The 15,100-nt window shown below is 38.6% G+C and overlaps 1 protein-coding gene across 2 annotated transcripts; it reads left to right on the top strand.

Moving 5' to 3' along the window:
- Nucleotides 1-385: 385 nt before the first annotated feature.
- On the top strand, nt 386-14,545 carry ptges3a (prostaglandin E synthase 3a (cytosolic)). 2 transcript variants are annotated; one of them, XM_034172337.1, is made up of 8 exons: nt 386-534; nt 1,196-1,309; nt 8,488-8,557; nt 8,702-8,800; nt 9,925-10,014; nt 10,106-10,162; nt 10,419-10,446; nt 14,264-14,545. In XM_034172337.1, coding segments are annotated over exons 1-8 (480 nt in total). In that variant the 5' UTR covers nt 386-532; the 3' UTR covers nt 14,284-14,545. The 2 variants fall into 2 exon arrangements, with proteins under 2 accessions (XP_034028228.1, XP_034028227.1); XM_034172336.1 differs by lacking the exon at nt 386-534 and adding an exon at nt 878-1,033.
- Nucleotides 14,546-15,100: the final 555 nt, after the last annotated feature.

Here is a 15,100-nt window from a genome sequence, read left to right as displayed (position 1 = left end):
TAAAGCATAAAAATGCTTATTTCCTATGGTCTTCTACAACATTAAATACATGTTTTAAAAACAGACAATTAAGAAAAATAAAATAAATATCTCTGCACAAGCAACAATATAAATAGTAATATTTATATTAAAAATAGCTTTTGCTATAAAATCTTTCTCCTAGCCACTGAATAATCAAGCCCTGAACAAGCCCACCAAGAAAAACCGTGCAGTGACCAATGGTAAACCCAAAACAACGCTTTATTTAAGTGTTTCGGTCTACTTAAATCCAATCCGTTCCCCTTGAACCACCTCACAAATCTAAAATACTATAGTCAAATACATTTTTAGCAGTATGCTGTGCATGGGAATTTGAAAACATGACGAATCACGTGTTTTTCCACGAGAATGAGCAAAGCGTCGACACAGTGGTTCAACAGCCGAACTAGTTCGACACGTTTTGAAGCTTTGGTGTTTAGCTTCTCAACCCTTGTAGTAAGACCACTGCATATAACGTGCTCATAAGAGGAGTTACATTGTCAAAACAGTGGAAATGTAAGTATCCAGTTTTCTTTGTGTTTATTATTAAACTAACAGCGCTGGTAGTGTGGTATATTCGGTTAATGTTAGCTAGCTTAGCTACCCCATGCGTTAGCTTTAGCCGCTCTCATCCTAACAATATTGCATGTCATTTTTGTTACGGCTGATGTCGGTTGGCACTCTTTTAATTTACTATACCACTACAGTATTGACATTTTGTGTAGGTGCCTTACCTTACGGGAGTTATCATTCGCTACCAGGCTAGTGGTTAATGTCAAGAGCGTAAGGAAGCGTTAGCATTGGATTGCTAACTAGTGACCATGCAGTTTATTTAGGATGTAACGTTAGTAGTAGCACGACCAGTAAGGCGACGCAATATGAACTTGACGTGTGTACTGAGCGTTTGTGATGTGGCAGTTTGCTTTTGGCTTCGGGAGATAGTATCCTAACTTTTGATTAGGTTGACTGGAGTCTTGTGAAGTAGATTTCAAACTTGACCTTAGACGTTGATGAAGTAAGCCCAAGAATGAGCACCTCTTCTGCTGTTAAAAAATGCTGCTGGGGAGCTATTATAAAAGAAAAACAAAGCTAATGTAACACAGCTCACAAAGTGAAGCATATCTGATTGTGTTGCTGAAAGCCACTTGTTATTCCCTTTTCTTCTCGTGGACTTTAGGCAGCCTGCAGCGGCCAAGTGGTATGACAGGAGGGATTCTGTCTATATAGAGTTTTGTGTGGAGGACAGTAAAGATGTGCAAGTCCGTTTTGAAACGTCCAAAATTGACTTTAGGTAAGTAACCGATTTTCACATGTTTATTGAGAATTTTGTTGAGTTGTGTCAGGAAGAGCATACAACTTGCACCAGATCAACATGCAGATCAGTAGCGTAGGAATTCACCCTATTTAGATATCCCATAATCCCTTGCGCAACAGAGAATCGCTGTAGTCAAAACAACATAGAGAATCAACTTGACAATTGCAGCATTGAACATTATACTACTAAAATGTAATTTTTTACGTTTTTCATCACGTTAATAAGAGACTGCATGCAAGAGACCCTGAAAACCAAATATTCCAAATAATTTGTGTCTGCTACGTTTAACCTGTGTGGAATTTAATAAATGCAAACCAAATTTCAGACATTTTATATTTATATTACTCTGGAACAAACTGGACAAACAGTGCTGTAAAGGACAATAATCATGACATTAAAGAGCAAACTTCACATTCCCCCAGAATGACATGAACAGGAAGTGATTGCGGCTCACAGTAAATCCCATTGAAAATAACAGAAACAACCTGAGTTTCTCGCATGTTTACATAAAACAAATGCAATAACAACATCTAAAAACCCAGATAATATATTCATGAGAGTTACAGGCACAATATACAAAGAGTTTTATGTTGCAATGTTAATGCTGTTGTCCGTGTGCAGCGGTTAAAGTGCAGCCTTATCAGAGTGTCTCAATGCAGTTCTCAATGTTACTGACATCTCGCAGGGCAGCGACCTCTTCGAAATTTTTGTGAGATTTTGCGGGATTTGAAACCTTAATAGGGCAAATAGACAGTGCAGCATGTGCCATCGCACTGGGGCCCAGTGGCACCGACCGAATGGTCCCCTCTAAAAATTGGTCCGCCCTGCCTTCACTGCACATGCGTCATTTCGGACCACAGCAGCACGTCTGTGACTGACTCTCTAGCGATCAAAGATAATAATGTGATTATTAACCATCAGATGACGAACGAGGCGATAATCGATGAGTTGCTACTGATGCTCTCAAATGACGTAGGCGCCGCAGCTGATCGTGCTATGATCGCTTCCCCCATTTTTATTGTGAAATGTTGAATTTATGTGGAAATGATTGTTGTACAAAAGCTTCTGTTATTTGTCACTGGAGTGTAGTTTTAAGCAGAAACAAGGTGATAATCAGTGAACAGCGGCTGATGCTCATAAATGACGCTACTGATGCTCCTAAATGCCGCATGCGCAGTGAAGGCGGGGTGGACCGATTTTTAGGGGGGGCCGATTGGTTGCCGACACCGGAACATACAGGCAGTGGTGTGCAGCGCTAACTGAAAAGTTAGCTTCGGAAACCATTAATCGGCTAACTGAAAAGTTAACTTTTATAACGCTAAACCGATTAAAAAATTTAGCAGACGTTACCGCTAACTTTTAGTATTGACTCGGCCACATCTGTCGGCTACTGATAACTCAGTTTCGAGTTTAAGCATCGCAGGGGCTGCTGGGTAAAGTCAGGCTCACAAACACAAAACAAATGCACGAAAAATAAATAAGTAAAAAGTAAAATCCCAAACACTGTCATTATCTTTATCAAAAGCAGTCAGTCACAGTATTTGAAGTAACAGTTTATCTTCATATTATACATTCATAAACCGTTAATGAAGCTGCATTCACAAACACAAAACAAATGCACGAAAAATAAAAAAGTATAGATTTGCATGTACACACTGTCTTCAGAGCAGACACACTATCCGTCAATTTACGGTACAGGAGCTCATCTTGACAGAACACTGGTGCTGCTGTCATGCGCTGATCGCTTCACCCGTCCTTTATTATGAAATAATGCTGAATTTATGTGGAAATGATTGTTGTACAAAACCTTCAGATATCTGTCACTGAGATAAATGGTGACTGCAGTGCAGGTTTAAGCAGAAACAAGGTAAAAATCAGTGAACCATGGCTGACACTCCAAAATGATGCGCACAGTGAAGGCAAGGGCTGAACTCCTCACACCGGCCTGACTGTTGCAGACACACAACAGACAGGAAATAATGTATGATTTCAGGGTTTACAACCATTTTTGACTGTTAAACTTTACTCACTTTACCAGCAAAAAAATGTTAGCGGACTGAAAATTAGCAGAAATAAATTTAGCGGAAGATAATTGGTCTGTTGATAGTTTTCAAAGTTAGCTGAAAAGCTAATCCGCTAATGAAAACGTTACCTTTGCTAATTAGCAGATTAGTGGAACTGTGCACCACTGCATACAGGGGCCCGTGAATTTGTCTGAACTAATTTACATTGTCTCAGTGTCACAGCGTTTGTAAAAGTGCACGTCATGCACATTATGCAGCTGATTCATTATGTTATAGCCTTGCAGCAAACCTATCTCTATTATGGTTTCCCAATTGGTGAAATAGTTAAGTGCAGTATATTCTAAAATGATATGTTTTTTAATGAATAATAGGCCAAATTTACAATAAAGAATACTCTGTTAAAAGAATAACGTAAAGTCTGTTGGGGTATTTCATAAGATGCTACGCAGTGATGAATGCTGGGTAAATTATACGTTGCCTCCATGTCAACCAATGACATAGCTAGATTTATGACTACTAGTGACACCAAAGACCTTGTGGAAAAATGTCTTCCTACATACAGAAATGTGGTAGTAATAACAAATAAAAAAAAAAAGAGAAGAGAGCAAAGCTGACTAAATTAGACAGTTCTGGATTTTCCGGCATGCCCAGCAGCCCACTGACAAGCTTGGGCTCCTCTTGTTTCTGATGTAGCTGCAGGTATGAGAATCACCTGCTGATCTGCGATTTCCCGAATTTTGGGATTCATTTAGTCACCTGTAGATATTATTTCAAATTTGGTGAGAAAAAAATTGAGGTGTGATGTGTTTGTGACACTTCTTACATTAGCCACAGGGTGTCACTGTTACTGAGCAGTGTGGTGTGCACAAGGCTTGCCAGTGAAGAACAACTGCTAGGCATCTCACTCTGCAGTTTAACCCTCTGGGGTCCGAGGGCATTTTTTAGACAGTTCACTCACCTGGCATAAATGTTTTATTACTGCTGTTAACAGCTCTCCCTGCATCCCACAATCAAGTTTTATGTCTCTTCTTTTTCAGGACAACCTGTGCTTTCAGAATATATATGTTTTTGTTGTGTTTTATAAGTGTAATAAAGGTTTACGATCAAAAATAGGCAAGGAAAAAAATAAAGTGAAAAATAATTTTCCACACACATTTATTCAAAACACAGCAAACTACAACCCCTGGCTAAAATTATGGAATCACCGGCCTTGGAGGATGTTCATTCAGTTGATTAATTTTGTAGAAAAAAAGCAGATCACAGACATGACACAAAACTAAAGTCATTTCAAATGGCTACTTTCTGGCTTTAAGAAACACTATAAGAAATCAGGAAAAAAAAAATTGTGGCAGTCAGTAACGGTTACTTTTTTAGACCAAGCAGAGGGAAAAAAAATATGGAATCACTCAATTCTGAGGAAAAAATTATGGAATCATGAAAAACAAAAGAACGCTCCAACACATCACTAGTATTTTGTTGCACCACCTCTGCTTTTGTAACAGCTTGCAGTCTCTGAGGCATCGACTTAATGAGTGACAAACAGTACTCTTCATCAATCTGGCTCCAACTTTCACTGATTGCTGTTGCCAGATCAGCTTTGCAGGTTGGAGCCTTGTCATGGACCATTTTCCTCAACTTCCACCAAAGATTTTCAATTGGATTGAGATCCGGACTATTTGCAGGCCATGACATTGACCCTATGTGTCTTTTTGCAAGGAATGTTTTCACAGTTTTTGCTCTATGGCAAGATGCATTATCATCTTGAAAAATGATTTCATCATCCCCAAACATCCTTTCAATTGATGGGATAAGAAAAGTGTCCAAAATATCAATGTAAACTTGTGCATTTATTGATGATGTAATGACAGCCATCTCCCCAGTGCCTTTACCTGACATGCAGCCCCATATCATCAATGACTGTGGAAATTTAGATGTTCTCTTCAGGCAGTCATCTTTATAAATCTCATTGGAACGGCACCAAACAAAAGTTCCAGCATCATCACCTTGCCCAATGCAGATTCGAGATTCATCACTGAATATGACTTTCATCCAGTCATCCACAGTCCACGATTGCTTTTCCTTAGCCCATTGTAACCTTGTTTTTTTCTGTTTAGGTGTTAATGATGGCTTTTGTTTAGCTTTTCTGTATGTAAATCCCATTTCCTTTAGGCGGTTTCTTACAGTTCGGTCACAGACATTGACTACAGTTTCCTCCCATTCATTCCTCATTTGTTTTGTTGTGCATTTTCGATTTTTGAGACATATTGCTTAAAGTTTTCTGTCTTGACGCTTTGATGTCTTCCTTGGTCTACCAGTATGTTTGCCTTTAACAACCTTCCCATGTTGTTTGTATTTGGTCCAGAGTTTAGACACAGCTGACTGTGAACAACCAACATCTTTTGCAACATTGTGTGATGATTTACCTTCTTTTAAGAGTTTGATAATCCTCTCCTTTGTTTCAATTGACATCTCTCGTGTTGGAGCCATGATTCATGTCAGTCCACTTGGTGCAACAGCTCTCCAAGGTGTGATCACTCCTTTTTAGATGCAGACTAACGAGCAGATCTGATTTGATGCAGGTGTTAGTTTTGGGGATGAAAATTTACAGGGTGATTCCATAATTTATTCCTCAGAATTGAGTGAGTCCATATTTTTTTCCCTCTGCTTGGTCTAAAAAAGTCACCGTTACTGACTGCCACAATTTTTTTTTCCTGATTTCTTATAGTGTTTCTTAAAGCCAGAAAGTTGCCATTTGAAATGACTTTAGTTTTGTGTCATGTCTGTGATCTGCTTTTCTTCTACAAAATTAAACAACTGAATGAACATCCTCCAAGGCCGGTGATTACATAATTTTTGCCAGGGGTTGTATTTTGAATACTTGGATAAAGTAAAGCATTCTGAGAAATGAAGTATGCTTCCACCATTTTCCATAATTTGAAAGTTATAATACATCAAATTAAATTTTTAAATTACTTTTATTCTTATTTGTCAATGAGAAATGTTTGCTGTAATTAAAATATGTGTACCTTGAAGTTCATAGTAATAATATTTGTATGAAATATGTAAAATGGAATATTCTGTAAAGCATGATTCTGGAGTACACCAAAATTATCAATTGAAATTTCATGGAATTGCAATTCTACTTCCTGTTTGCAACTTCAATTCAAATTCATGAAATTGAATTGGAATTTGGGAGACATTTTCAATTCAGTTTGGAATTTTGCTCAAGCCTGCATATAAGGACACCAAAGTTTGTTTGAGGCATTTCAATCTAACATCAAACATGGCTGCTGTGGCAGCTATATTGAAAATGCCACCTAGAGCTGTTGTTCTGCAGTTTTAAAAGAGATCTAGCTGAAATTTGGTACGAGGGTAGTTAGTGTGTAGTTCCAAAACATATCCAAGGGGTTTTACGATGTTTAAGTTTTGACTTTGATATGTCCTTTGGAGTTTGGCAATACCCACTTTTGTAACAGAAATTCTAAAGTCTTGTATCATCCAGGTGAGCTCGTGTGCCCGTGGCACTATTTTTGTTATTGTAATATTGAATGATTTTCACAAATAAAGCCATGAAAAAATACACACAGTGCGTACAGGATTACAGCTGCCGGCGCTAATGTTCTTTGCTAAATATTGCGTCGTTGTTCCGATTGTCACATCTTTCGGAAATTTACAGACATTTTTCACAGTGTTGTCCATAGATTCAGTCACATCTGTGTTGTTATGTGAAGCATGCATGTCCACGTTCAAAAGCTTTGCTCTCAGTGGCGTTCCACATGAGCGGCTTGTGGAGTACTCGGCGTGCATGCGCCAAATAATGTCACAATGGTCTGTTGATAATGGCACGTACTGCGAGGGACAGGCAAACAGCCAATCACATAACAGGTCTGTGTAAGTTTACGCCATCACCATGTCACTCAACCAGAGTTGACATGTCTGCTGGGTGCTAAGGAGCACAAGATAATTAATGTTATTCTACCAGGTACAAAGCATGAGTAAAATGTTTTTTTTGTGTGTGTGTGTGTGTTTCTTTGTTTGTTTTGCCACTGGACAGATGATCTTATGTGAGATAAAAGTGCAGTGTAATTAAATGTTTGGAAACTAGGTGCATTGAGATTGAGGCAAGTTTTACACTGAATGCTCTTCCTGACTCAAGTCCAGTGACAAACGTACACCGCCTTATTGTCTTCCCAAGTGGTCTCTTAGCCAAGTACTGATCAGGACCCACTCCACTGAGATCTGACACCATCAGGTGTAGACAGAGCAAACTGTCTGGGCAGTTGTCTTTTCTGTCAAATCAAGAAAAAAAATGTTTGAAAGCAGGGGTCACCAACCTTACTCCTGGAGACCATCCATCTTGCATGTTTTCCCTGGTGTACAAGCTGCTACTGCAGCTAATTAATTGTTCCCCTTCACCCCGGTGGGAGACGGAGAAATGCTATTTGACCGTGCATGTCTGCCTGCATGTGTCCGGGCTAACAGAATACTCACAGTAGCTTTCCACAGGTTGAGTATAGAGAAAGAGGTGGGTGGAGATGCTGCTATTCTGGCATTGCAGTTTTTTTTTGTTGTTGTTCTTCAGTCTGGGAGACAGGCATCACCAAGCTCTGGAAAGGAAAACGTGACAGCTGTAGGAAATATTGCACTGTTCTCTGTGTTGGGAAAAGTGATTTGCAAGGACAGGATTCAGTCCCAATTACTTGCTGCTCAGCGACTGGAACAGTTTAGCTTCACAGCAAATCACCCATTGCCTGCATCCTTGCTCTGCAACATTTTATTTGCAGCCTACATTGGTTTGATTTGGTTGACCAGACTGCTCTCTGGGACATCCTGAAAAATGTCAGGATTCCTAATAAGTTGCTGGACCTCATAGCTAGCCTATATATGAGTACTGTAAGTGTTGTGTGAAACAGGGGCAGAATGTTGGGTTTTACTTAAAAATCTTCTGTTAAAAATAGACTTGAAAATGTACCATATTTATACCAGCAAAACTTTCAATTTTATGCTACTAACACCCCCATGCTCCTGACTTTTCAAAGTTGATCGTAAGGCTTTACTGGGGATTACTACTGTAGTATTCATTGTGTGTGTGACTAAATAAAAATTCATGGTCTCCTTTTCATTTTACAGCTGTATTAGTGGGGCAGATAATATCAAACACCAGAATATAGTGGATCTTTTTGGAGAGATTGACCCCAAAGTAAGTTAATTTCATGCACGCATCTTGCAGAGTTCCAATGCATTTTCACTATATCACATTTTATTACAAGTGTGCTTAATGCGCATTATATTACAAATGGTAGAAGACCCTCACGGTGGTTATAAAACCCTCTTTGCCATGCAGGAATCTAAACACAGGCGTACTGACAGGTCTGTGTTGTGTTGTTTGCTGAAAGCAGAGGCTGGGAAGTCATGGCCACGACTCACCAAGGATAAGGCAAAGGTACGACAGACAGTTAACTCACCTTGCATTTTGTGTTCCAGTTTGTTTTATATACAGACCCGTTTCTATCAATTTTTACCATAATTCTGAAAGTAAATATCTTGTCTTTAATTTGGATTAAATTCTTCTATAGTTTTCCAACCACCCCCTTCACCACTACCATACACACACATTAACAACACTACAGTTTAATAATCAGCTAAACTGTTAATAAGATTTCCATACTGGGCAAATTGGTATTGCAAGAGTATTCATTGAATTTATTTGTTTTCATGGACCTTATCCAAATTCACAAACACAATATATCAAAAATACATTCAAAAATATATAAGCAAAAAATGAAAATAAATAAATAAATCAAAAACCATCGTCACACATGGGCAAAGAAAATTGTCTATATATGTTTAAAGGTTTGACCCAGATTGCTCGTTATACCAACAGATGCAGTTTCAGAAGTTTTTTTTCAAAAGGCATTCATTAGAAGTGAGTTTAAGTAATCTGGTAATAAATTCCATTCCTTCATACCCCTAAATATGATAGTGTTCTTAATGGCATTAGTTCTAGCAACAGGTAGCATGAAGTTTCCCACCACAGCATGTCTAGTTGTGTATCTATGATTTTCTGAACTGAAAGAAAAATTCCTAAACAAAATATAAGGTAACTTAGTGACAATAATCTTCCTGGTAAACATAAGTGAATACAAAAGTCGGTCTTTAACTAACAGCCAGTTTAAATTCTTGTGCATTTTGATGATATTTGTCCTGTAACTGCACTTAAGTGCTATACGAGCAGCCCTATAATCTGAATAATCTGCAGTTTATTTATCATTTCTCCAGTAGCATTTGACCAATGGTTACTGTTCTTCCCCAAAGTAAGACTAAGGCACATTTCCACTGCAGTATTAAATAGAACTAGAAATTACTCAGGTCTGTAAGTAAATGTGGCACAAGGTTTGTGTGTGTGTGTGTGTGTGTGTGTGTGTGTGTGTGTGTGTGTGTGTGTGTGTGTGTGTGTGTGTGTGTGTGTGTGTGTGTGTGTGTGTGTGTGTGTGTGTGTGTGTGTGTGTGTGTGTCCAGTTGTCAATTTCTTACAACATTTTAATTTTTGAATGTATTACCCCTTAGTGCAACTGGCTAAGTGTGGACTTCAATAATTGGAAAGATTGGGCAGATGACTCGGATGAGGACTTGTCCAGTTTTGACAAATTCTCTGAGGTAAATGTGAAGACGTGAGTGTTTAAAGTGTTCCTACAGTCAGGTATAAAATGCTGATATGTTAATTGATGCCTTATCTATGTTTCAACAGATGATGAACAGTATGGGAGGAGATGATTTACCGGACTTTGATGGTGCAGATGACGAGGTAGGCTTATTGTTTTCGTGCAGGAGTTTTAAATGTTTCCTTTACTACAGAATCATGTCTTGAAGGATAAGTTCATTTTTTTTAACCCCTCATACAATATGAAGCAATCGTGAAAGGTGGCTGCAGCAATCAGAGACTCGATTAACAGTCTAACATGAATGGGATTAAGAGAAGTGAAATTGATCTGTGAAGTGAATTTGGACAGTTGTAATTGTTTGAAGAATTGTAATTTATGTTTTTGTTTTCTTTTTAAAAGCATGATTCTGCAGACAGTGATGATGAAAGTAAGTATACCACCCCCCACCCCCATTTTTTTTTTTTTTTTTGTAAGTAGTAGTCTTATGCATGTCTTTAGATGTGGGAGGAAGCCAGAGCCCCTGGAGGGAACCCACGCGAGCACAGGGAGAACATGTAAACCCCAGATAGAAAGGCTCCCGGTGGATAGCGATCCCACGACCTTCTTGCTCAGAGGCAACAGTGCTAACCACTAAGCCACAGTGCTGCCTGAAATTTCATGTTTCCTTCAAAATGTTCCCAAGTGTTTTTGTTTAACAGGGCAAGGAATTTTCAACACAGCATTTCTATTCCTAGTTTTATTTTGGATGCTTACATTTATTTTACTTTGCACGCACAGAAACAAAATTATTTCAACAAAACTACTAGGGTCAAAATTATTAGACTCCTTAGGAATTGACCTTTTTGTTTAGCCATTGCACATACCACCTTTGTGCAATGATGTGCTTTAACTTTGTAATGCTCAAAGCTTGTAAAATCAAGTTAAAACTGGGGGGTTATCAATTAAGATTTTAATGTTTGTTTTTAAAGCTACTGTATTTATGGCCTTGCACCTCCCTACTTGTCTGAAATTTTAACTTTGCACACTTACAGTAGGACATTACGGGTATCTGGCCAGCTTTACTTTGATGTTCCGAGGTCAAGATACAAGCGCTGCGGTGATCATGCTTTCGGGGATAGCTGGCCCCAGACTGTGGAACAAGCTACCTCTTGAATTACGTACTATTCCTGACCTAGCATTTTTTAATGTGTGTTATTTTTGTGAATTTGTGTTTTTAATGTTAAGCACTTTGGACACAAGTCGGTGCTGTAAAGCACTCTATAAATAAGTGTTGATTGATTGATTATCTTCCCATATACACATAGTATAAAAACTCCAGTAAGGGGTTGAGCTGTCACTTGAGATTTTGTATGCCTATCTTTAGATAAGTCTTGGTGGTAGCTCTCAAACTAGCTGTCATCTGTATTTTAGTTTGATTTATGTCAACAACAACATGAGAACACTGTCGTGATGAAAAAAAAGTATTACCTTCAAAGGGAGCTTAGGAGCAACACTAAATTTTTTTGTTTTATTATTCTGATCATCTTGAGATGTACAGTAGTGTTCAGAATAATAGTAGTGCTGTGTGACTAGAAAGATTAATCCAGGTTTTGAGTATATTTCTTATTGTTACATGGGAAACAAGGTACCAGTAGATTCAGTAGATTCTCACAAATCCAACAAGACAAAGCATTCATGATATGCACACGCTTAAGGCTATGAAATTGGGCTATTAGTAAAAAAAAAAAGTAGAAAAGGGGGTGTTCACAATAATAATAGTGTGGCATTCAGTCAGTGAGTTCATCAATTTTGTGGAACAAACAGGTGTGAATCAGGTGTCCCCTATTTAAGGATGAAGCCAGCACCTGTTGAACTTGCTTTTCTCTTTGAAAGCGTGAGGAAAATGGGATGTTCAAGACATTGTTCAGAAAAAACAGCGTAGTTTGATTAAAAAGTTGATTGGAGAGGGGAAACTTATACGCAGGTGCAAAAAATTATAGGCTGTTCATCTACAACGATCTCCAATGCTTTAAAATGGACAAAAAAAACAGACGCGTGGAAGTAAATGGAAAACAACCATCAAAATGGATAGAAGAATAACCAGAATGGCAAAGGCTCACCCATTGATCAGCTCCAGGATGATCAAAGACAGTCTGGAGTTGCCTGTAAGTGCTGTGACAGTTAGAAGACGCCTGTGTGAAGCTAATTTATTTGCAAGAATCCCCCGCAAAGTCCCTCTGTTAAATAAAAGATGTGCAGAAGAGGTTACAGTTTGCCAAAGAACACATCAACTGGCCTAAAGAGAAATGGAGGAATATTTTGTGGACTGATAAGAGTAAAATTGTTCTTTTTGGGTCCAAGGGCCGCAGACAGTTTGTGAGACGACCCCCAAACTCTGAATTCAAGCCACAGTTCACAGTGAAGACAGTGAAGCATGGTGGTGCATGCATCATGATATGGGCATGTTTCTCCTACTATGGTGTTGGGCCTATATATCGCATACCAGGTATCATGGATCGGTTTGGATATGTCAAAATACTTGAAGAGGTCATGTTGCCTTATGCTGAAGAGAACATGCCCTTGAAATGGGTGTTTCAACATGACAATGACCCCAAGCACACTAGTAAACGAGCAAAATCTTGGTTCCAAACCAACAAAATTAATGCCTCGCAGATGTGAAGAAATCATGAAAAACTATGGTTATACAACTAAATACTAGTTTAGTGATTCACAGGATTGCTAAAAAAGCAGTTTGAACATAATAGTTTTGAGTTTGTAGCATCAACAGCAGATGCTGCTATTATTGTGAACACCCCCTTTTCTACTTTTTTTTACTAATAGCCCAATTTCATAGCCTTAAGAGTGTGCATATCATGAATGCTCGGTCTTGTTGGATTTGTGAGAATCTACTGAATCTACTGGTACCTTGTTTCCCATGTAACAATAAGAAATATACTCAAAACCTGGATTAATCTTTTAAGTCACATAGCACTACTATTATTCTGAACACTACTGTATAACAAATCTAAAATTCTCCTTATACCTCAGAGTTCCTTGGACATTTCCATTGTTCTGAGTATATTGGTCAGTCCAGTGAGTGCTGTCAAAGAGAAACTACCAGTTGTAGTCAATCATGATCATTAACGAGAAGTTCATAGCCCTTGGCCTTGTTTGGTTAAAAGACGTAGAACCTTCATCACCACTTATTAAAAGATTAAAGTAAATGTATGTATATTATTTAAGCCTCTAAGTATTATTTTGACCCTGTGTGGATGACAGAAGAACCAAAATAAATTCTAACTTGTGCACCCAATTCTTTTTTTAAGTCATGAATGATGTATGCTGCATAATTATTAATTGTTCCACGCAGAAACTTGGTGGTTCATTTTGCTTACATTTAGTCACATTTTACAGTATAACTGGAATAGAAAGAAAAAATGTTAAAAAAAAAAATCACAATCCCAGCATGATGTACATTTGGCACCTGACCCCTCTGGTGAATTCTGTGTGCAGAAGTGCCCTCAATTCTTGCTTCCACCAAATAGCCTTCACACCAAAGTACATGCATTATATGTAATAATAAGAGTCTTTATTGTCATTGTACATACATACAATTAAATTATTCCTCTGCATTTAACCCATCCTAATTACAGTTGGACACAATCCAACCACTAAGGGGCAGTGGGCAGCCACAGTCCACCGCCTGGGGACCAACCCCAGATGTCGAGGTTCTTGCCTTGGTCAGGGGCAGAGAAAGGAACAGACCCTAAATAAGCATGTTTTTGATTGTGGGAGTAAACTGGAGTGCCCAGAGGAAACCCACGCAGACACTGGGAGAACATGCAAATTCCAAACAGAAAGGGTGGGAAATGATCCCATGACCTTCTTGCTGTGAGGCACCAGTCAAGTGCTAACCACTAAGCCACCATGGCATGCATCCTGAAGTAAGAAAATGATACAAACGCTGTATTTAAAATGTTTTGTTTGAAATGTATAGAAAACATCCCCCCACCCACCCACCCAAATGCCATATTTTAGAAGTCCACTGGAGGGAATGGAAAAAAAAATGGGATGAAAAAAGTTCATGTCAGCTCCGCTGTAGTTATGGTCAACATCATAATTTGAGATGGCTCCAAACTGAGATTTATGTTGAAATGTGTCACTGCTGGATTCCTGGTCGTTGCTTTGCAGCAGCCAGTCACATTCTTTTAAATGTTTTCAGTCATTCAAAGTCATTTTGGTCATTTTTATTTTCTCCCTTCCAGAAATGCCTGACCTTGAGTAGATGAACAGGGATGCCACCTCAGTAGTAAATAAAGTGAGTTTGGAGGAGGGACTATACATGAGTTGGTAGACAGGCTGGAGAAGAAACCTCATCTCTCTGTTTCCAAAGAGAAACTCCTCCAAGAAGTGACTGGGAATGACTGTTGGATACAGACATGCACAGAGATCCTGGGCGATGTACAGTGCTGTGCTTTGCTGTTCTGCATGAACAATTCTGTTCAAATTAAAATGTTGTTCGTTGACTTCAGTGACTGTAATGGGGCGTGCCTATGTCTTACACTTTCTCTGTTTTTTGCGCTGGCCTTTTATGTATTGAACATGGTGATTTATAATGGAAAAACTCAAAATTCCTTTTTTTTTTCTAAAGGTTTGTTTTATTTTTAATGACATATCCTCCCTTCATGTTTGTAAAGTGAATTGGCATTTTAAGTGAAAACGCAAGGAGCTTTTGTTGTGTTTGTTAGTTTAGACCACATTAATCCTAGATACGTTTTTCACCAGTTATACAGCTTCTTGAGAAAGTGGAATAGAGAAGGATTTTCTTTAAAAAAAATGTGCAGTTTGCCAGAAGGCACAATGGGAAACCCGAGCTGGGATTTGATCTGTTATTTTGCTTTACAGTCCTCTTCTAGTCCACCCCAACATGAAGCTGTGAACAGTGGTCCAACAGGAAGATGTTGCACCATTCTCATTTCTCCACTCCTCCGCAGTAGCCTGTAACTCTTTTAGCGTTGTCACTGTGTCTTGATGGCTTTCCTCACTCCTCTCCTTCCAGCAGAGTCACTGATTTTCAGATCTGCTTACTTGACTCATATTTG

The sequence above is a fragment of the Thalassophryne amazonica genome, chromosome 6 (assembly GCF_902500255.1).
Source record: "Thalassophryne amazonica chromosome 6, fThaAma1.1, whole genome shotgun sequence".
Lineage (NCBI taxonomy): Eukaryota > Metazoa > Chordata > Actinopteri > Batrachoidiformes > Batrachoididae > Thalassophryne > Thalassophryne amazonica.
Note: the sequence above shows the minus strand (reverse complement) of the source record. Positions and strands in the feature narration are given on the sequence as shown.